This window comes from Phyllobates terribilis, unplaced genomic scaffold (assembly GCF_046119375.1).
Source record: "Phyllobates terribilis strain yellow unplaced genomic scaffold, ASM4611937v1 Scaffold_364__1_contigs__length_1914224, whole genome shotgun sequence".
NCBI classification, from domain to species: domain Eukaryota; kingdom Metazoa; phylum Chordata; class Amphibia; order Anura; family Dendrobatidae; genus Phyllobates; species Phyllobates terribilis.
The window spans coordinates 1,178,084-1,202,268 of record NW_027363124.1 but is presented as its reverse complement, the minus strand read 5'-3'; the positions used below and the strand labels follow the sequence as shown (position 1 = coordinate 1,202,268).

The following is a 24,185-nucleotide window of genomic DNA, read 5'->3' as shown; positions in this document are numbered from 1 at the left end:
GCTCCGTACACCTTGTACACACACACGGCTCCGCTCCGTACACCTCGTACACACACGGCTCTGCTCCGTACACCCGACTCCGCTCTGTACACACAGCTGAACGCCGTACACCTTGTACAAACGCACGCGATACCGTTCCGTACACACGCGGCTCCGCTCCGTACACCTCGTACATGCCTGGCTCCACTCCGTACACCTCGTACACACGGCTCCGCTCCGTACACCTCGTACACACGCGGCTCCGCTCCGTACACCTCGTACACGCCTGGCTCCACTCCGTACACCTCGTACACACGGCTGCGCTCCGTACGCCTCGTCCACACGCGGCTCCGTACACACGCGGCTCCGCTCCGTACGCCTCCTACACGCGCGGCTCCGCTCCGTACGCCTCCTACACGCGCGGCTCCGCTCCTTGAGCCTCTGTAGGTAATAGACATTTATAATAATATGTATTGAAGGGGCAAGAAGCAATAGATCAACAAGAACTCGTCATCCACATGAATAGTGACTGACGCTCGCTGATTGCTAGTTGTTCAGGGCTGGAATTGAGGTCAAAGTGCAAAAATAAGGGATGATTGTCTGTGGGATTTATACATGGGGAATGTTTCCATGTGCTATGAAGATGAATGTATAAGTTGGAACGATCTCTGACTACCTATGCTCTGGGAAGGAGCTAATAAAGTGCCCCAATAAAGTACAGCAATACTCACCTATAGAATAATAATATACTGTTTATTATTTTTATTATTAGTATCCAAGTCTGATACTAATAATAGTATCATACTGTGTGAGACCATCATACTGAGCTAGATGGGCACACAGGAGAACAATTCCCTTGTGATGAGTCAGATAGGGGTAAGTAGGTGAGAAATACAGACCATTGGTCTCTCTGAAGGAAAAACCTACAAACAGGGACGCCAATGCCCAATAGAATAAAATGTGTAAACCTTTATTAATTTCAACAAAGAACAAATAGACTCACACAAATATTAAAAAGAGGACCAGATGCAGAGTATGGTAAGTCACTCAGAAAGTGATTAAGACCTTTTCCTAGATGTAGCCCAAGTAAAGTGCTATACATGTGGATAAGGGCTGAGAGACTGAACCACTAATGGACACAGAGACATGGGAAGCAAGATGAAATAGACTTTCCAGCTCAGGCAAAGGGTGGCCACAACCTTATATGCACTTGTGCACATTAGACTGAAAAAACCTGAAGGACTGAACTGGAATGTAAATTGGTGTGCATGCAGCATGTAAGAGCATGTTCACACATGGCCACTAACCAGAAAAAAAGACAGAAACACAATACACAAATACCCTGAAATAAATAAATAAACCACAATAGTGCATGAAAATAATAAAGGGTACTTAGTTAACATAATTTTGATCAAAATAATGCGAAAGCCTTATGTGTAATGTGCACAAGTGCATATAAGGGTGTGGCCACTCTTTGCCTGAGCTGGAAAGTCTATTTCACCTTGCTTCCCATGTCTCTGTGTCCACTGTTTTGGTTCAGTCTCTCAGCCCTTATCTACATGTATGTCACTTGACAAATGGTAAGGTTTTTAATATTAGAGTAAGGACTGTACCATAAGGGTCGCTACGACGAGGCGGGATGGCTTTCACATTATTTTGGTCAAAAATTATGTTAACTGAGTACCCTTTATTATTTTCATGCACTATTGCGGTTTGTTTCTTTGTTTATTTATTTATTTCAGGGTATTTGTGTTTTGTAAGAAAATCCTTACTGAGAGCTGGAAGAGCCGAGAAAACAGTGTAGACAATTTCTTCAAAGCAGAGAATGAAGTTTATTCAGAGGTACGTGGCAGAACAGTTCAGAAAGCAGGCAGGGAGAATATACTTGACACGCGCAGGTGTCTAGACGAGCGACACAGCATTAGGATATCTGGCGATGGTCTGGCCATGGTGTGGCTTCGGTCTGGCGATGGTGTGGCCTTGGCGGTGGACTGCCTTGGCGATGGACTTTCATGGACTGCCTGTAGACTGGCGATAGAATGGCCCTGAACAACAGTATCAGAGCCTTTTTATGCATAGCTTAAACAAAGGAACTACATATTGCGGCAAAAGACTTATACATGATAACATCATACTGCAGGGAGGACGTGCATTTTAGAACACCAATGTGATAATGCAACATGACAATATTTATGAGTATTTTTACCAAACTCCATTAGAATCTATAAATTCTCATGTCGTTACTTAAGTAATGACTAGTGTTGAGCGATACCTTCCGATATCAGGAAATATCGTATCGGATTGGATCGGACCGATACTCAAAAAGTATCGGATATCGCCGATTCCGATACCGGAAACCAATGCAAGTCAATGGGACACTAATATCGGAATGAAAATAAACCCTTTCTTTCCTTGTAGGTTAATTCTACATGAAGTAAAACAACTAAGAATAATGTAGAATGTATTATGCGAAAAGCCAGCAATTCATCAGCGGCATACACCGGTACCCGACAATTTACAACAGAAAGAATAGAGCACCACACATAGATTAGATAGATAGAAACATGTCAGTCACATATATATGAAGTACAGTGACAGTGTTGCTTACTGTACTTGTCATTTAGTGTAAAGGATTTATTAAAAAAAATAATAGTGTTTTCATGCACCGTCTCTTTAAAAAAGCCGGCCGGCAATTCAGCAGCGGTACCCGACAATTTATGACAGACAGAATAGAGCTTCACACATAGATTAGATAGATAGAAACATGTCAGTCACATATATATGAAGTACAGTGACAGTGTTGGTTACTGTACTTGTCATTTAGTGTAAAGGATTTATTTAAAAAAATAATAGTGTTTTCATGCACCGTCTCTTTAAGAAAGCCGGCCGGCAATTCAGCATCTGTACCCGACAATTTAGAATAGAAGGAATAGAGAATCACACATAGATTAGATAGATAGAAACATGTCAGTCACATATATATGAAGTACAGTGACAGTGTTGATTACTGTACTTGTCATTTAGTGTTAAAATAAAGGATTTATTTAAAAAAAAATTGGCGTGAGGTTCCCCTTAATTTTAGTCTCTAGCGGAGGTTAAGCAGACAGCTGGGGCAGATGTTTGAAGCCTGGGAAGGGGGTAATACCCACGGAGCTTCCCAGGCTACTAATATCAGCCCCCAGCTGAATACATAGCCTTTACTAGCTATTAAAATGGGGGACCCCCCCCCAAAAAAATGACGTGGGGTCCCCCCTAATTTAATAGCTAGCAAAGGCTAGGCAGACAGCTGGGGGCTGATATTAATAGCCCAGGAAGGGAGCCATGAATATTGACCCCCTCCCAGGCTAGAAACACCAGCCGTCAGCCGCCCCAGAAATGGCGCATCCAGGCATGCTTGCGCTCCTCAGCGTCTCTCTGTGACGGCATCCAGATGAGCCGACAATGAAATCGGCTCACCTCAGGCACGTCACTGACAGCGTGGGAGAATTCTCCTGCACTCAGCGCTTCAGCGTGAGAATTTTCCCACGCTGTCAGTGACATGCATGAGGTGAGGTCATGTCCAATGAACTCAGCTCACCTCATGCACGTCACTGACAGCGTGGGAAAATTCTCACGCTGAAGCGCTGAGTGCAGGAAAATTCTCCCACGCTGTCAGTGACGTGCATGAGGTGAGGTCATGTCCAATGAACTCAGCTCACCTCATGCACGTCACTGACAGCGTGGGAGAATTCTCACGCTGAAGCGCTGAGTGCAGGAGAATTTTCCCACGCTGTCAGTGACGTGCATGAGGTGAGCCGAGTTCATTGGACATGACCTCGGCTCATCTGGATGCCGTCACAGAGAGACACTGAGGAGCGCAAGCAAGCCTGCTCTTCTCAGTGTCCGCGGGATGACAGGCTGGATGGCAGCGTTCTGCTGCGGTCCAACCTGTCATCTCGATGTAGCAGAGCTGGAGCTGTCCTGGGAACCATGGAAAGGTAAGGATAAGGTTGCTTTATTATTTTTCTTTTATTGCAGGAGATCGTTGGCTTCAGCTGGAATGGGCGTGATGGTAAGTATAGTTTAATTTAGAACAATAAAGAATTGTGTCTTTATTTCAATTAAAGGACTTTATTCTGGGTGTTGTGTTTTTTTAAAATACTTTACTAGAAATTCATGGTGGTCATGTCTAATATTGGCGTGACCCCATGAATTTCGGGCTTAGGGCCAGCTAATAATGCCAAGCTGGCCTTAACCCCTTTATTACCCAGTGAGCCACCGCACCAGGGCCCTGGATGAGTTGGGTACAGCGCCAGAAGATGGCGCTTCTATGAACGCGCCATTTTCCGGGGCGGCTGCGAACTGCAATTTGCAGCGGGTGGGGCCCAGAAAGCTTGGGTCTCCCTGCGCTGCAGATTCCAGCCCCCAGCTGCCTAGTTGTACCTGGCTGGACACAAAAACAGGGCGAAGCCCCACGTATTTTTTTTTTTAATTATTTCATGAAATTCATGAAATAATTAAGAAAAAAAGGGCTTCCCTATATTGTTGTGTCCGGCCAGGTACAAATAGGCAGCTGGTGGTTGGGGGCAGCCCGTTCCTGCCTGCTGTACCTGGCTGGACACAAATATAGGGCGAAGCCCCACATCAATTTTTTTTAATTATTTCATGAATATCCTGAAATAATTAAAAAAAAATTGACGTGGGGCTTCGCACTATATTTGTGTCCAGCCAGGTACAGCAGGCAGGAACGGGCTGCCCCCATCCACCAGCTGCCTATTTGTACCTGGCCGGACACAACAATATAGGGAAGCCCTTTTTTTCTTTATTATTTCATGAATTTCATGAAATAATTAAAAAAAAAAATACGTGGGGCTTCTCCCTATTTTTGTGTCCAGCCAGGTACAACTAGGCAGCTGGGGGATGGAATCTGCAGGGCAGGGAGACCCAAGCTTTCTGCCCCCCCCCCCCCCCCCCGCTGCAAATTGCAGTCCGCAGCCACCCCGGAAAATGGCGCGTTCATAGAAGCTGGATGCTGTACCTGGCTGGCATACAAAAATATGGCAAAGCCCACGTCAACATTTTTGGGAAAAATTAATTAAAAAATAAATAATAATTTAGGGACTGCATCTTTATTAACTCCTCAAATGTCATTTAGTGTTAAAATAAAGGATTTATTTAAAAAAAAAATTGGCGTGGGATCCCCCATAATTTTAGTCTCTAGCGGAGGTTAAGCAGACGGCTGGGGCAGATGTTTGAAGCCTGGGAAGGGGGTAATACCAACGGAGCTTCCCAGACTACTAATATCAGCCCCCAGCTGAATACCTAGCCTTTACTAGCTATTAAAATGGGGGACCCCCCCAAAAAAATGACGTGGGGTCCCCCCTATTTTAATAGCTAGCAAAGGCTAGGCAGACAGCTGGGGGCTGATATTAATAGCTCAGGAAGGGTGCCATGAATATTGACCCCCTCCCTGGCTAGAAACACCAGCCGTCAGCCGCCCCAGAAATGGCACTTAGCCTCGCTCTTCCACGCTGCCCTGGTGCGGTGGCAGGGGGTAATAGGGCTGGGGTTCATTTCAGCGCCAGCTGCCATGAAGCCCAGGTTAGTAATGATGGGCGTCTATAAGACACCCCCATTACTAACCTACAAAGTGTTAAAAAGAAAAAACACACACTACACCCAGAAAAAAATAATTTATTTGAAATAAAACACACCATTTTATTTAATTCTTAGTTTACTAAAAAAAAAAATAGTTACCTGTCCACGTTCCTGCGCTGATCTCCCATGCACAGCTGTCACATCTGGAGATGGTGACAGCTGTGCATGGCTGCTGTAAGCTCACACTGCCGGGAACACGTCAGCTCCCGGCAGCGGGAGCCACTGACTGAGGTCACCGGAGTGCATTCAGTCAGCGCAGCTCCGGAGACCTCCTTTACGGCACTGCTGTACCGTGGGAATTTCTCACGATACAGCAGGGCTGTAAAGCAGCTAACCGGAGCAGCGCTGCCTGAACTCCGGTGAACCCGCTTATGCAATGACGGGGCTGCTTTACGGCCCCGTCATTCTAGCGGCGGCGGCTGTTCAGAGCGGTCACATTCTATGTGGCTCCTCTGAACTGGAGATCTTCGTGGGACACTCGTGGACTACTACGGAGGGGTAAGGATAAGGTTGTGGTTTATTATTTTATATTTTATTACAGGAGATCGATGGCTTCGGGGAATTAGGTGAGTATAGGTGTAGTTTTTTATTTTTTACTTTATTTTAGGTGGCGATCGGCAGGGACAGGTAATGTATAAACTAATTTACTGTAGGTAACCACTGGCCACCAATGACATGTATTTAAAATTTATTGGGGACCATGGGTCAATTTAAATAGCAGGATCAGGCTGATGGGAACTACTGCTCCCATCGAGCTGATCCTGCTGGCACGAGTGGACGGGGGACAGACATAGGCCGATGGGAGTAGTAGTGTCACATCGGCCTATGTCTGCCTGCACGCACACACCCCCAGACATCGCACAGACACAGCGCACACCCGCACACACCCCCAGACATCGCACAGACACCGCACACACCCGCACACACGCCCAGACATCGCACAGACACCGCGCACACACACCCGCAGACACCGCGCACACCCGCACACACTCGCAGACATCGCACAGACACCGCGCACACCCGCACACACTCGCAGACATCGCACAGACACCGCACACACCCGCACACACTCGCAGACATCGCACAGACACCGCGCACACCCCCGCAGACATTGCACACACACTCGCAGACACACGCACAGACACCCACACACACTAATCATGACGGGCTGATGGTCTGGGAGGTGAGGCTGACCTGTGCGGCCGTGGGAAAGTTCATGTGAGTTCATGCAATGCAGTCAAGCATGAACTCACATGAACCCTCCGAGGGCACCGCGGCGACTTCAAATGAACAGCTGATCGGCATCACCTGATACCTCAGCTATTCATTTGAAATAACCGGCGGGAAAGCGCAGCACAGAACGGGAAAGCCGGCGGTGAAGTCTTTTCACTGCCGGCTTCCCCGCCCGGGTCCTTCGCTCCCCGCTCCTTGGTGCTGCGCTCCCCGCCCGGTCTTAACTTACGATCAGGATGGGAGGTGGCGAGGGGAGCGGAGGATCGGGGTGGGAGGCTGCGGGGAAGCAGTATGGGGCTGTGTGATTGTTTAAAAGCCGGCGGCTATTTACCGCCCGCCGGTTTTTTACCGCGCGCCGGCTTTTAAACAATCAGGAGAATTCTCTCACGCTGGGATGGCATTCTGATGACAGGCTGGATCTCAGCTGAGTGCTGCCATCCAGCTTGTCATCGTTCAGAGACACTGCAGAGCGCAGGCATTATGGGAACTTCCGATTCCGGTATTCGATATTGTAAAAGTATCGGAATTAAGTATCGGAATTCCGATACCGCGAATATCGGCCGATACCCGATATTTCAGTATCGGAATGCTCAACACTAGTAATGACAGTTTCCTAATAATTCTCGACATATTGCCAACTGTATTGTCCTAATTTCCATACCACAATTACAAGGACATTATTTACTACCCTAAGGAATTGGGCCAAAAAATGGCAAATGGGGTTCAATGCCGATAAATGTAAGGTCATGCACATGGGAAAGAAAAACAGCAGTCACCCATACATATTAAATGGGAAACCGTTGGGGAAATCTGACATGGAGAAGGACCTGGGCGTCTTGGTTAATAGCAAATTAAATTGCAGTGCTCAGTGTCAGGCAGCAGCTGCGAAGGCAAATAGAGTCATGGCATGCATCAGAAGAGGAATAGGGGCATATGATGAGAACATTGTTCTTCCTCTGTATAAAGCGCTGGTAAGGCCGCACTTAGAATATTGTGCACAGTTCTGGGCTCCGGTGCTCAGGAAAGACATATTGGAGCTAGAGCGGGTACAAAGGAGGGCGACTAAGGTAATAAAGGGAATGGAGGGACTAGAATACCCAGAGAGGTTGTCAAAATTAGGCCTATTTACGTTGGAAAAGAGAAGGCTTAGGGGAGACCTCATAAACATGTATAAATACATCAGGGGGCAGTACAGAGATCTCTCCCATGACCTGTTTATACCAAGGATGGTGACAAAGACGAGGGGGCACACTATGCGTCTGGAGGAAAGGAGGTTCCTGCACCAGCATAGAAGGGGATTCTTTACGGTAAGAGCCGTGAGACTCTGGAACTCTCTGGGAGAGGAAGTGGTGATGTCCAACTCACTTAATGAGTTCAAGAGAGGCCTGGACGCCTTTCTTGAGAGCAATAAAATTACATCTTATGCTTAGTGATAGTTAATTAATCCAGGGATTTAATCTGACTGCCAGATTGGTGTCGGGAAGTGAATTTTTCCTCAATGATGTAAATTGGCCTATACCGCATGGTTTTTTGTTGCCTTCCCCTGGATCAACGCTGCGGAATAGCTGCAGTGCACAAGAAATAGGCTGACCTGGATGGGCGCTTGTCTTTTTTCGGCCTTATAAACTATGTAACTATGTATGTAACACTACTTATTTACTCTTACATTGACCTGCAGCTGTTGCTATTAACCTTTGTGTATACTAACCATACCTGCTAATGGCACTGACATCATTTTATGATTCCCTTGTGACTAGGACGCACAGGAAATGCATCTCATTAGCTCAAACTTCTGAACAAGATGGCTGCTAGGTTTAACATGGCTGTTCAGAATATTAGGACTTCTCATTCTCTTACATGTTTCTGTCTTTGTTTTTGTCTGTTTGGTGGCCATGTGTGAACATCCTCTTACATGCTGCATACACACCAATTTACATTCCAGTTCAGTCCTTCAGGTTTTTTCAGTCTAATGTGCACAAGTGCATATAAGTGTGTGGTCACCCTTTGCCTGAGCTGGAAAGTCTATTTCATCTTGCTTCCCATGTCTCTGTGTCCATTAGTGGTTCAGTCTCTCAGCCCTTATCCACATGTATGTCACTTAACAAATGGTAAGGTTTTTAATATTAGAGTTAGGACTGTCTCATAAGGGTCGCCGTGATGAGACGGGATGGCTTTCGCATTATTTTGATCAAAATTATGTTAACTAAGTACCCTTTATTACTTTTATGCACTATTGTGGTTTATTTATTTATTTCAGGGTATTTGTGTATTGTTTCTGTCTTTTTTTTTTTAATTGATATCATATTGTGTGCCAGGAGGAAGACATCAGATAGTACTTTCTGAAGGAAAGCAAAGATTGGCAGTGGGAATCCAGATTACATGCAGGGGGCATAGCTCTGGCCAGGAGGCCTACTTAAACGGTTCGGAACTCTGCCGAGTGGGAACAGAAGACCAATAGGCCTAATTAAGGGAAGAAAACTTCACTAAGGTGAGCAGCAGGATGAGGTCCTTCGCTCAGGCCAGGAGGCCTACTTAAACGGTACAGAACTTTGCACTGAGGAAGCAGAAGACCTAATTAAAAGGGATTAAGTTAAGGAAGGATTCCTTATCTTAGACAAATAGAATTTATGGAAACAATTGTCTATAGTAGACAGGAAGCTACAGTGTTGCCAAACTGGGACACCAGTTCTCCTACGGAGAGCTGAAGATGCAATGCTTCAACAAGAAGTGTGTGGCCCTCATCAGATGAACTTTGAGAGTATCAGTGAGGAGTTGTACCAATGCACCTCAGCCAGTGAGGTCCTCACAAATAAACAGGGAGCTAACAGTAAAGGAATGTGCACACGATCCGGACAGGCAGCTCTTTGGACGCAGTATACTTTATGATGCATCCAAAGCACTGCGTTATATGAACGCAGGTGAATCCCCATGTGTTCATTGAACCATGTGTATTCACTGCATTCAATACATTGTAGTGATCTAATTTCTCATGTGGAGACTAGCGACTCCACATGAGAAATTGATATGCTGCGGTCTGGAAAGATGCGCCGCATGTCCATGTCCGCGGGTGATCCGCAGGTGCACGGAGACTCATAGTGGACATGGGATTTCTACAAATCCCATCCACTATGCTGTAACATCTCTCCGCTGCTTGTTTGACACTGCATTAGTATGCAGCGTCAAACCCGCAGCGGCTCCTGATCGTGTGCACATACCCTAACTATGAGGGGCCATAGCGACACGTCTCGCCCTATATAGTCCCCACAGGTGATGATGGGCCTTCCCATAATGATTTTCTGGACTGTTGTAGCTTGTAACAAAACTTATGTGCCACCACATGTAACCGGAAAATCTTGACTCTGCATAGTGTAGAAGAAGCATTCATAAAGTGTTGTGCCTGCTATCTGATGTATATGCTTCTCATCAAGTTCTTGTTAAGTAAAGAAAAGTTTTTTGATTTTTGGACTTTGGTCTCCCTCATTCATCTCCATACCATCTGGTCCTGGCCTGCCAAGTACAATGACAGCATGCGATCTGCAGAGTCAAGAGATATGCCAAATACATATATATATTTTTTTCCTTTTGGGGTTGAGGGGCCCAATTACAGCTATTGCTGTGGGACCTGTGATTTCTATCTACACCACTGTGTACAAGATGTGTAAAGGATAATAGTGTATTATGAAGTTGTTATGGACGTGACTTAACTAACATTGTGCAGTGAGTAATACCATCTGGACCTGGCCTGTCAAGTACATCGGTAGCATGCGGTCTGCAGAGTCAGGAAATATGACTCCAAAATGCCAAAACTGATTTATTTATTTTTTTCACATTAAACCTTTTTTTTAAACTTTTTTAAACAACTCTGCTTAGTGCGATCATACAGCAATACAAGCCACTGAAGGCTCCGGTAATGCACTGTACTACTGTAGTGCTGTGTACTATCACTGCTTGTCATGTAATACTAACGGCCCCATACACATGAGATAAGTGTTGGCTGATCGGTCATTTGGCAGACGGCTATCTCTCCTGACTCCCCCATACACACAAATATTCCAGCTTTCCTGTGAACTGTATGAGGGTCGCCTCCAGATTCCTCTAGCGGAGGATTATCTACAGGAAGAACAAACGGATTAGCATCTGAAATTCAGTATGCCAAATCCTTCTCTGCCCTGGCATAATCTGTCAGGAGGCCCCCAAATACATTATATTGTTGAACAAACCACCGAAATTAGTGCTTTCATCAACTTTAGGCTAATGTGTCTGGGGGCATTAAAAGGTAACTTATTGGACGCTGCCTCTGGCCTGGCCTAATAGACATTCGTACATTACAGGCCCAGACACCATTATTAGGCATTTAAGTATCGTAGTAACTAGGCAGCCCCCTGCTATCGAGTACTTGGGGGAAGGGGCATTGAGCTGAATTCTACCAAACCCTCTTAGATGCCATGTTTGCTTTTGACAGCAGCAAGTGGGTAAGCTGCCAGGGTTTTGTGCAGCCACACCTGTGCGATCCCTGCGACGTACATCTATGTCCTGATGCTCAAAAGAGTTATTTTTTTAAAAAACAAATGTTTAACGTATTAAAAAATAACAAAATGTATCTTATGCGTTTTGCATGTTTTTTTTTATTGTTACATGAACTGATGGTGCCAATTTTCTTTTGAAACATTTTAATATCTTTTTTTCTGGTGTTTTTCTTGTAATATAAGGCCAGAAATAAACCCCATAAAACACTGTACATGGAGACTTTGGCATCAAATCATTTCTGTCTGCCCTGTTTGTGCAAATAAAAAATCTTTTATAAAATCCTCAAACTTCTGTGTGTAAATCAGAAATGAGATGTAACATGATATAAGATTACAGTCCGGGGAAGACGGGAAACGTTCATATAGACGGCCAGTGGAGATGTAGTCAGTGACGGACTCTGGCCGAATATGTTTCTAGAGCCGTAGTAGAAGATGAAGATGTCGTCCTCATCATGAAGTAGTTATTTCTCATGTCACGTGTAATGAATATCTCCTGCAGTATTGCTAATGCCGATTCCAGTGTTGGTAAATGAGATGAGAATTGGCAATACGGAAGATGAGTCTATGAGAAACGTATTCAGCTACAGACACCAAGGAAGAAACTGCTTGCTGTCTGTTGCCTAAAATATATAGGTTTTATTAGCATATATAAAGAAGAAAGCTAAATTCTTTAAAATAATAAATCTCCTCATATGTTTCCTTTATTTTCTCCAGTAATTGTATTATTACACACACAGGATTTTTATGATGTTACATAGGCTCATCTTCTTCTCATTAAGGTCTCTACAATATCGGATCCTCTCAGTGAAGATCTACTATAGAAAAGAGTTTTCCACATTTACCAATCAAGGATGGATATGGACAGGGACAAGATGGCGGAGAGGATATTACACCTCACCCTAGAGATCCTCTTCCGGCTTACTGGAGAGGTACGAGATTCTGATGACGTCACATTACCTCATTATCTATGGGAATAACGGATGGACAGAACTGGAGAGGTGAGGACTCTGGAAATGTCTGTAGTGAAATTTATTAATGTGTCTCTCCATAACCAGGATTACAAAGTAGTGAAGAAGACCTCTAGTGAGCGCTGTCAGGCCCCTGTGTCTGAGGGATGGGGAAGACCCTTGAGCTCAATCATGGGTCCTCCACCTCACCCCCTGATACATGAGGACATCAATGACCAGAAGATTCTAGAACTCACCTACAAGATGATTGAGCTTCTGACTGGAGAGGTGACACTGCTGGGAATGCTGGGACCTTATACAGTAATGCTATGAAGGGATCGTGGGGATGATGGTATCATTGTTTGTGTCAGGTCCCTATAAGGTGTCAAGACTTCACTGTCTATTTCTCCATGGAAGAGTGGGTATATTTAGAAGGACACAAAGATCTGTACAAGGACGTCATGATGGAGGTTCCCCAGCCCCTCACATCACCAGGTAATAGACAGGACTAAATACACATGGCCTATAATTATCTGTATGTAAAGAATGAATTCAGTCCTGTATGTGTTTCCACCAGATCTATCCAGTAAGAGGACAACACCAGAGAGATGTCCCCGTCATCTTCCACATGACTGTAAACAAGAAGATCCCAATTTTCCTCAGGCTCATCAGGTAGGTGGAGAGAAGGTGTCATGAGATCTCCCCTATGATGTTTAGACGGCTTTGAAGGTCTTGTGTTCAGTCTTGTTTTATCAACCAGTATTATATGTTTTATACTTGTGTAATGAGAACGGTGGATATGGCAGGATTAGAGCTGATCATACAACCCCTGGCAAAAATTATGGAATCACCGGGCTCAGAGGATGTTCACTCAGTTGTTTAATGTTGTTGAAAAAAAGCAGATCACAGACATGGCACAAAACTAAAGTCATTTCAAATGGCAACTTTAGGGCTTTAAGAAACACTAAAGGAAATCAAGATTAAAAATGTGGTACTCAGTAAGGGTCATTTTTTTTTAGACCAAGCAGAGGGAAAAAATTATGGAATCACTCAATTCTGAGGAAAAAATTATGGAATCACCCTGTCAATTTTAATTTCCCAAACTAACACCTGCATCAAATTAGATCTGCTCGTTAGTCTGCATCTAAAAAGGAGTGATCACACCTTGGAGAGCTGTTGAACCAAGTGGACTGACATGAATCATGGCTCCAACACGAGAGATGTCAATTGAAACAAAGGAGAAGATTATCAAACTCTTAAAAGGAGGTAAATCATCGCGCAATGTTGCAAAAGATGTTGGTTGTTCACAGTCAGCTGTATCTAAAGTTTGTATTTGGTCCAGATAACATGGGAAGGTTGTTAAAAGCAAACATACTGGTAGACCAAGGAAGACATCAAAGTGTCAAGACCGGAAACTTAAAGCAATATGTCTTCAAAACAGGAAATGCACAACAAAACAAATGAGGAATGAATGGGAGGAAACTGGAGTCAATGTCTGTGACCGAACTGTAAGAAACCGCCTAAAGGTAATGGGATTTACATACAGAAAAGCTAAACAAAAGCCATCATTAACACCTAAACAGAAAAAAACAAGGTTACAATGGGCTAAGGAAAAGCAATCATGGACTGTGGATGACTGGATGAAAGTCATATTCAGTGATGAATCGCGAATCTGCATTGGGCAAGGTGATGATACTGGAACTTTTGTTTTGTGCCGTTCCAATGAGATTTATAAAGATGACTGCATGAAGAGAACATTCAAATTTCCACAGTTATTGATGATATGGGGCTGCATGTCATGTAAAGGCACTGGGGAGATGGCTGTCATTACATCTTCAATAAATGCCCAAGTTTACATTGATATTTTGGACAGTTTTCTCATCCCATTAATTGAAAGGATGTTTGGGGATGATGACATCATTTTTCAAGATGATAATGCATCCTGCCATAGAGCAAAAACTGTGAAAACATTCCATGAAATAAGACACATAAGGTCAATGTCATGGCCTGCAAATAGTCCGGATCTCAATCCAATTGAAAATCTTTGGTGGAAGTTGAAGAAAATGGTCCATGACAAGGCTCCAACCTGCAAAGCTGATCTGGCAACAGCAATCAGAGAAAGTTGAAGTCAGATTGATGAAGAGTACTGTTTGTCACTCATTAAGTTCATGCCTCAGAGACTGCAAGCTGTTATTAAAGCCAGAGGTGGTGCAACAAAATACTAGTGATGTATGGGAGTGTTCTTTTGTGTATTTGTTTTTCATGATTCCATAATTTTTCTCAGAATTGAGTGATTCCATAATTTTTTCCCTCTGCTTGGTCTGAAAAAAATTACCCTTACTGAGCACCACATTTTTAATCTTGATTTCTTTTAGTGCTTCTTAAAGCCCTAAAGTTGCCATTTGAAATAACTTTAGTTTTGTGCCGTGTCTGTGATCTGCTTTTTTTCAACAACATTAAACAACTGAATGAACATCCTCCGAGCCCGGTGATTCCATAATTTTTGCCAGGGGTTGTAGATGTGACTCCTCCATCTGTCTGTGACTTTTACAATATTTGTTTCAGGGTGAAGATCTGACCCATATTAATACTACAGAGACCTACAGTGCCTACAAGTAGTATTCAACCCCCTGCAGATTTAGCTGGTTGACACATGCGGAATTAACTTGGCATTGTGACATTTGTACTGTAGATCAGCCTGGAAGTGGGAAATGCACTGCTGCAAATATTGTTTTTTTTGTTTGTTTGTTTGTTTTTTTTAAAACGTTAAAAGTTAATTCAGAGTGTCATTTGTTATTCAACCCCTCAAACCACAAGAATTCTGTTTGGTCCCCCTAAAGTATTAAGAAGTAGTTCAGGCACCAAGAATAATGAGCTTCACATGTGTGGATTAAAGATCTCTTTTGCCAGCCTTTTCTGACTATTTAAGACCCTCCCCAAACTTGTGAACAGCACTCAGACATGGTCAACATGGGAAAGACAAAGGAGCATTCCAAGGCCATCAGAGACAAGATCATGGAGGGTCACAAGGCTGGCAAGGGGTACAAAACCCTTTCCAAGGAGTTGGACCTACCTGTCTCCACTGTAGGGAGCATCATCCGTAAGTGGAAGGCTTATGGAACTATTGTTAGCCTTCCACGGTCTGGACAGCCTTTGAAAGTGTCCTCCCGTGCCGAGGCCAGGCTTGTCCGAAGAGTCAAGGCTAACCCAAGGACAACAAGGAAGGAGCTCCGGGAAGATCTCATGGCAGTGGGGACATTGGTTTCAGTCAATACCATAAGTAACGTACTCCACCGCAATGGTCTCCGTTCCAGACGAGCCCGTAAGGTACCTTTACTTTCAAAGCGTCATGTCAAGGCTCGTCTACAGTTTGCTCATGATCACTTGGAGGACTTTGAGACAGACTGGTTCAAGGTTCTATGGTCTGATGAGACCAAGATCGAGATCTTTGGTGCCAACCACACACGTGACGTTTGGAGTCTTGATGGCACTGCATACGACCCCAAGAATACCATCCCTACAGTCAAGCATGGTGGTGGCAGCATCATGCTGTAGGGCTGTTTCTCAGCCAAGGGGCCTGGCCATCTGGTCCGCATCCATGGGAAGATGGATAGCACGGCCTACCTGGAGATTTTGGCCAAGAACCTCCGCTCCTCCATCAAGGATCTTAAGATGGGTCGTAATTTCATCTTCCAACAAGACAACGACCCAAAGCACACAGCCAAGAAAACCAAGGCCTGGTTCAAGAGGGAAAAAGTCAAGGTGTTGGAGTGGCCTAGTCAGTCTCCTGACCTTAACCCAATTGAAAACTTGTGGAAGGAGCTCAAGAATAAAGTCCACATGAGACACCCAAAGAACCTAGATAACTTGGAGAAGATCTGCATGGAGGAGTGGGCCAAGATAACTCCACAGACCTGCGCCGGCCTGATCAGGTCTTATAAAAGACGATTATTAGCTGTAATTGCAAACAAGGGTTATTCCACAAAATATTAAACATAGGGGTTGTATAATAATTGACCCACACTTTTATGTTTAAAATTTAATAAAATTCAACTGAGCAACATAACTTTTTGGTTTGTAAGATTTATGCTTCTGTTCATAAAACCTACTCTCGTTTGCAGTTTGAAGGCTCTAACTTATTTGCATCTTATCAAACCAGCTAAATCTGCAGGGGGTTGAATACTACTTGTAGGCACTGTATGTGAGGGGTGATGAGCGGTGTAAAGAGGAGATTCCTACATATGACTACCCAGGTGAGTAGTAACCACTAAATGTAGAGAAGTCACAGATTCTTCTCAGTCACCGGCTGTGGCTGCTTTATCGGTGGTGTAGTCCGGCCGTATCACAATCGTGTGATCACCATTTTGCCACTGGAGTATAACATTCGCCTCCATCTGAAAATGTTCAAGTGACTTTGTAAATTGTGAAAGCCCTTTTCTATAGAACGTACAACCTGGAGGATCCACCTACCCCCTGGGATTAGATGATGCTGACCATTACCTACCCAGGTCTGTAAACTACAAAGCCAAATGACAGCGTATATAGAATGTGCTGACAAATTAGAAAATCACTTGAAGAAAAATATTATGATGGGCCTGTAAGAGAAAGCGGAGGGTAATGATGCTGTTGGCTTCCTGCAGGAGATGTGTTGGCATGGCTCGAGCCCTGGTTTCATGGATTCACTCCACGTCATAAATTCCATTATGTTTTCAGTCATAAGGAATTCAGATTACCGCACAATCTCTCCTGAAATGGGGGCGCTAATACTTTCTCTAAACTCCAGTTTAGTGTTGGAGGTCTCCCCCCAAACATACGTTGTTGTTGGGGATCTAACCTAGAATAAAAAAATATTTTTTTTGACAGGCTGTGGTGGGATCGGCCTGCCTCACTTTTGTGAGACTCTTAACTCCCTGATAGTCTTTGAAAATAGGTCTCCATTGCTTTTTCCAAATGCCAGAGATCTAAATGTAAGACGCCTCATCTCTGCACTACTATAAAAAGTTATTTTTAAATGTCTAATATTTCTTCTTGAAACTCATCTGACAGAAAATATTGTCCCTTACGATAGTTTAGATTGTCAAGAGCCACCGAGCCCCATACTCCAATTACCCCAGAGAGGTTTCACCACTAGTTACTCATTTTTTACTGAAAAAGACTGTTGAGTTTGATCATTTCAGTAGATGTTATTCTCTATACTCACAGTTTTTGAGTACAGTAGTTAGTGCCCAAAATACTCTGATTTAACCCCTTCCTGCTGCCAGTTTTGTGTTCCTAATCAGGCCCCATTTTTCTAATCTAACGTGTCACTTTATGTGGTGATAACTTTGGAATTCTTCACAAAGGATAATAGGAAACAAATACACCTTACAAATTATTTTCCAACTTCTCTTGAATCTGACAATCCCCTATATACGGTTGTACACTACTGTCTGGGCACATGGCAGGTTAAGAAGGGAAGGAGCGACATTTAGCTATTAAGAATGCAGAATTTGCTGGAATAGTTTGCAGACACCATGTATTGGGAGCACTGTTCATGGTCACCTGGCAGCTCAAAAGATGGCTACCGCAAACAGGTTTGGCGCTATCTACTCCATTTTCCAGATCCCAGGGTTTGCCTTGCTCATCACTTATTTAACACCTCTACATGGATCTGGACTTACACAGAGACCCCTAGGCTTGGGCCATGGTGTTACCTGCTGTTCTGTGGTGTGACATGAGAAGAAGAATAGTCAGGTAGCCGGGTCAGAACCAGGAGGGAAGAGAAAATACAAAATCAGAAGACACAAGAGTAGTCAGTAAACGGGCCGAGGTCACAACAGGAAACAAATACACAAGCCGGGAGCTGAGCACAGAGGACTGAACCAGAGGCGAACAAGGCTGTATCTGGCAGCTTCCAGCAATATGCTTCCAGCTTTAGTAGGGTGCGGTGCTCTCCAATTGGCTGAAGCAGGGAGCAGATTAGTTCAGCTGGACAGCAGACACACCCATAGTGCCAGACTGGATGGTACTACTGGTCCCAGCAACCCTAATCTTAGTGGCTGGACAGAGCCTGCGCCGCCCAGAGCTTATGGTTCTGACGTCTCCTCCATCACCAGCGCCACCTGCAGGATGAATAAGGCGGCTTCTGGTGAGAGAAGCAGACGTCGCAGGAGCAGATCCCAGAGGAGATGGGACCCACTATTTGGAAAAGCCCTAATATGACAAAATATCAGAAAACCAGAGCAGTAGAAATCCCCATAAAGTGACTCCATTTTGGAAATTATAACCCTCAGTGAATTAATCCATAGCAGTGATTATTTTGACTCCACAGGCACTTTTTGAAAATTATCACACAATGGATGTTGGAGAGTAAAAATTGCATATTGGTCGCTTTTTTACCCAACACATAGTGCCCAGATTGTGCTCCAGGAGACCCACACCGTAAATTAAGTGGGTTCTTCTCACTATAGTAATGCCAAATACATGGATGATAAATGTGGTTTGGGCGCACTGCAAGGATCAGAAGCGAGGGGCAGATTTAACTTCGGAAAAGCGGATTTTGCTCGAATTGGTTTATGGAAGCCATGTTGATTCTTAAGAGCCTTTGAGAATCTAATAATGTGGAATCCTCTGTTTGACTTGAGTGGGGGCTTGTTTTTTTGTGGGATGAGTAGAAGTTCTTATTGGTATCATTTTTGCCTACATAACATTGTTTGGTGGCTTCTTATTATAGGCATTTTTTGGGTCTGGTTGAATATCTATTTTATATACCCTCTTTATAATAGACAGAACTCCTTTCCAGTATTTGCCTAACTCCCGGCATTCCCATAGCGGATGTAATAGGCCCGCAGCATCCATGTTACATCTTGGACATTCAGCAGCAGTCCGGTATCCTATGTTACATAGGAATCGAGGCGTCTTATATTTCCTATGTATTAATATGATCTGGGAAAATCTCTGCGCCTCATGTAAAGATAACTGGGGTACCAGTTCTAATCCCACTCCCCATTGATCCTCAGAAATTGGACCTATATCTCCATCCATTTTTGTCTAGCTGGAGAAGGAAATATTTTTAAATAATTATCAAGAAGAATTCAGTAAATATCAGAAATACGACCCTTAGTATTTCCCTTCTCTAATACCAACTTAACAAAAGTATTATTTTCTACCCAAAAGGGAGTCCATCTTGATTGTGCATTAAATGAATGCCGAAACTGTAGATATTTATACAATTGTTTATTTGTCATCCCAAATCCCCCCTTTAATTGATTAAAGGACTTAAGTTGTCTCTTGCTGACAACTTTATCTTCCAAAAGGTAGGGGAGAAAACAAGGGGATCTGCTACTTTGGATCTAATCCTTATAAACAGGGAGGAAATGGTTGAGGAGGTAAAGGTGGCTGGGACCCTAGGAGGCAGCGATCATGCCATTATAGAATTTTGGATAACTAGAGGAGGAAGACATGTGAAGACTCAAACTTCAAGGTTAGATTTTAGAAAGGCAGATTTTAAGAGACTCAGAAAGAGAATAGGAGGGATCCAATGGCTGGATGTCCTTAAGGACAAAAATGTCCAGGAAGGATGGGAAATTTTTAAAAATGAGATTCTCAAAGCACAATCGTTAACAATCCCGAAAAGTAGGAAGAATGGGAAGCATTTAAGGAAACCAGGATGGATGAACACAGAACTTAAACACATGCTAAAAAGAAAGAAAGAAATGTTTATTAAATGGAAAGAGGGAGGCATATCTAAAGAAGATTATAATGCAGTCTGCAGATCCTGCAGGGCACGTATCAGGTTAGCTAAAGCTGACAATGAATTAAGGCTTGCAAGAGTTGTCAAAAGCAATAAAAAAGGATTTTGGGGGTATGTCAAAAGTAAAAGAAAAGTCAAAGATGCTATAGGATTTTTACAGGATGAAAATGAAGAAATGGTAAGAGAGGATGTTGAGAAGGCCGAACTTTTTAATTCCTATTTTGCATCTGTTTTCTCTCAGAAAGAAAATGTAACATCAACTGATCTTCACTGTCCTTTTAAAGGAATAGAGGAATCCAAGTTATCTGTAAACAGAAAGATTGTGAGGGAATATTTAGCTAACATAAATGAGTTCAAGTCACCAGGTCCAGATGAATTACACCCCAGAGTACTGAAGGAGATCGTAGAAGAAATTTTAGAACCACTCTCCATAATCTTTGAAAATTCTTGGAGAACAGGAGAAGTCCCAGAAGACTGGAGAAGAGCAAATGTTGTTCCTATCTTCAAAAAGGGGAAGAAGGTGGACCCAGGGAACTATAGGCCGGTGAGTCTGACTTCTATACCAGGAAAGATCTTTGAACAAATTATTAAACAACATGTATGTAAGTACATGGATAAGAATGAAGTGATTAACCAGAGCCAGCATGGGTTTGTAACTAACAAGTCATGTCAGACTAACTTAATTTCCTTCTATGACAGAATCACTGACTGGGTGGATCAGGGAAATGCTGTAGATATAGTATATCTTGACTTCAGCAAAGCATTTGACAAACTATCTCACACCATCCTTATTGAAAAAATGACCAAGTATGCAATGGACCAGGCAACTGTTAGGTGGATTCATAACTGGCTTAGTGATCGGACTCAAAGGGTGGTTGTAAATGGCTTCACATCCAGCTGGGTGAATGTCTCAAGTGGGGTACCACAGGGCTCCGTCCTGGGACCTGTATTGTTCAACATCTTTATCAATGATTTAGATGAAGGAATTGAGGGTAAACTGATTAAATTTGCTGATGACACAAAGCTAGGAGGGATAGCTAATACTAGAAAAGAGAGAGAGAGGATTCAAAAAGACCTAAATAAACTGGAGCAGTGGGCAGCAACCAACAGAATGGTTTTTAACAGGGAAAAATGCAAAGTACTACATCTGGGCAATAAAAATGAAAAAAGCATATACAAAATGGGAGGAATAGAGCTAAGCAACAGTACATGTGAAAAAGACTTAGGTATACTAATAGATCATAGACTGAACATGAGTCAACAGTGTGATGCAGCAGCAAAAAAGGCAAATACAATTCTGGGATGTATTAACAGAAGCATACAGTCTAGATCACGTGAAGTCATTATCGGTCTTTACTCCTCTTTGGTCAGACCTCATCTGGAATACTGTGTACAGTTTTGGGCACCACATTTTAAAAAAGACATAGACAAACTGGAGCAAGTTCAGAGAAGAGCGACCAGAATGGTGACTGGTCTGCAAACCATGTCCTATGAGGAACGGTTGCAGGATTTGGGAATGTTTAGCTTGCAAAAAAGAAGACTGAGAGGAGACTTAATAGCTGTCTACAAATATGTCAAGGGCTGTCACATTGTAGAAGGATCATCTTTATTCTCATTTGCACAAGGAAAGACTAGAAGCAATGGGATGAAACTAAATGGGAGGAGACACAGATTAGATATTAGAAAAAACTTTTTGACAGTTAGGGTGATTAATGAGTGGAACAGGCTGCCACGAGAGGTGGTGAGTTCCCCTTCAATGGACGTCTTCAAACAGAGGCTGGACAGACATCTGTCTGAGATGATCTAGTGAATCCTGCTTTGAGCAGGGGGTTGGACCAGATGACCCAGGAGGTCCCTTCCAACTCTACCATTCTATGATTCCCTAAGTATCCCTTCACACAATGTGTTTTATATCGTATATATGTTTTATATCGTATATATTCCTTTATCCACCCAACTCCGGAATCCCTCTAATTTATAGACCTCTGCATATTTATTATTAAACCATATAGGTGTAGATTCATTGCAGTCTCCTATTTCCATTATATCTTTACCCCTATCCCAGACCTTGTAGAGTAGAGCAAGTGTAGGGTATAGTGATTTCTTGTGTGCGAGGTCATTCAGTTCCGCTATATGAATAGGAATATTCCACGGTGTCCTGAGGTAATTAACCCCTTAATACTATTTGGGTTTTCAGCGCTATGCCACCCACCCAAATGTTCCAATTGCACTGCCATATAATATATTAGTGCATTAGGAATCGCCAATCCACCAGATTCCTTGTCACTTTGTAGATATTCACATTTTATCCTAGACGATTTATTTTTCCATATAAGAGAACGAAACTTGCTATGAATTTTCTGAAAATGGGAATTATGGATCCAAATAGGGGCATTATGCAGAATGTACCAAAATAATTTTTAATAAGTTCCCTCTTCCTACAGCTGATAATGGTAATCTCCACCACGCATCGATTTTCTTTTTAAGCTTTTCCAGAAGATATAGAATCAGTGCAATGTAATCCGGAGATCTTTTTGTTATATTTATACTCGGTATTAGAATTTCTCAACTACAGTTATATGAAAAAGTTTGGGCACCCCTATTAATCTTAAGCTTAATGTTTTATAAAAATTGGTCTTTTTGCAACAGCTATTTCAGTTTGATATGTGTAATAACTGTTGGACACAGTAATGTTTCTGCCTTGAAATGAGGTTTATTGTACTAACAGAAAATGTGCAATCTGCATTCAAACAAAATTTGACAGGTGCATAAGTATGGGCACCTCACCAGAAAAGTGACATTAATATTTAGTAGATCCTCCTTTTGCAAAAATAACAGCCTCTAGTCGCTTCCTGTAGCTTTTAATGATTTCCTGGATCCTGGATGAAGGTATTTTTGACCATTCCTCTTTACAAAACAATTCCAGTTCAGTTAAGTTTAATGGTCGCCGAGCATGGACAGCCCTCTTCAAATGATCCCACAGATGTTCAATGATATTTAGGTCTGGGGACTGGGATGGCCATTCCAGAACATTGTAATTGTTCCTCTGCATGAATGCCTGAGTAGATTTGGAGCGGTGTTTTGGATCATTGTCTTGCTGAAAGATCCATCCCCTGCGTAAGTTAAACTTTATCACTGATTCTTGAACATTATTGTCAAGAATCTGCTGATACTGAGTGGAATCCATGCGTTCCTCAACTTTAACAAGATTCCCGGTGCCGGCATTGGCCACACAGCCCCAAAGCATGATGGAACCTCCACCAAATTTTACTGTGGGTAGCAAGTGTTTTTCTTGGAATGCTGAGTTTTTTTGCCGCCAAGCATAACGCCTTTTTGTATGACCAAACAACTCAATCTTGGCTTCATCAGTCCACAGGACCTTCTTCCAAAAAGAAATTGGCTTCTCCAAATGTGCTTTTGCATACCTCAGCCGACTCTGTTTGTGGCGTGCTTGCAGAAACGGCTTCTTTCGCATCACTCTCCCATACAGCTTCTCCTTGTGCAGAGTGCGTTGTATAGTTGACCGATGCACAGTGACACCATCTGCAGCAAGTTGATGCTGCAGCTCTCTGGAGGTGGTCTGAGGATTGTCCTTGACTGATCTCACCATTCTTCTTCTCTGCCTTTCTGATGTTTTTCTTGGCCTGCCACTTCTGGCCTTAACAAGAACTGTCCCTGTGTTCTTCCATTTCCTTACTATGTTCCTCACAGTGGAAACTGACAGGTTAAATCGCTGAGACAGCTTTTTGTATCCTTCCCCTGAACAACTATGTTGAATAATCTTTGTTTTCAGATCATTTGACAGTTGTTTTGAGGAGCCCATGATGCCACTGTTCAGAGGAGATTCAAACAGGAGAACAACTTGCAAGTGGCCACTTTAAGTAGCTTTTCTCATGATTGCATACACCTGGCTATGAAGTTCAAAGCTCAATGAGGTTACAAAACCAAAAAAAGTGCTTTAGTAAGTCAGTAAAAAGTAGGTAGGAGTATTTAAAACAAGAAAATGATAAGGGTGCCCATACTTATGCACCTGTCAAATTTTGTTTGAATGCAGATTGCACATTTTCTGTTAGTACAATAAACCTCATTTCAAGGCAGAAACATTACTGTGTCCAACAGTTATTACATATA

The 24,185-nt window shown here is 43.1% G+C and overlaps 1 protein-coding gene across 1 annotated transcript; it reads left to right on the top strand.

The window, feature by feature from the left end:
• The first annotated feature begins 1,479 nt into the window (after positions 1-1,479).
• Positions 1,480-13,018, top strand: LOC141222895 (gastrula zinc finger protein XlCGF66.1-like). The gene is made up of 6 exons (XM_073666728.1): positions 1,480-1,821; positions 9,165-9,337; positions 12,155-12,304; positions 12,431-12,610; positions 12,694-12,817; positions 12,900-13,018. The coding sequence occupies exons 3-6, from the start codon at positions 12,227-12,229 to the stop codon at positions 13,016-13,018; spliced, it is 501 nt and encodes a 166-aa protein (XP_073522829.1). The 5' UTR covers positions 1,480-1,821; positions 9,165-9,337; positions 12,155-12,226.
• Positions 13,019-24,185: the final 11,167 nt, after the last annotated feature.

What these genes read in the sequence shown, in the direction of transcription:
- LOC141222895 (XM_073666728.1), top strand. Translation starts at nt 12,227, where the DNA reads ATGGATATGGACAGGGACAAGATGGCGGAGAGGATATTACACCTCACC. An exon ending in TTGAGCTTCTGACTGGAGAG is followed by an intron (nt 12,611 to 12,693) that starts GTGACACTGCTG and finishes TGTTTGTGTCAG; the next exon opens with GTCCCTATAAGGTGTCAAGA. An exon ending in CCAGCCCCTCACATCACCAG is followed by an intron (nt 12,818 to 12,899) that starts GTAATAGACAGG and finishes TGTTTCCACCAG; the next exon opens with ATCTATCCAGTAAGAGGACA.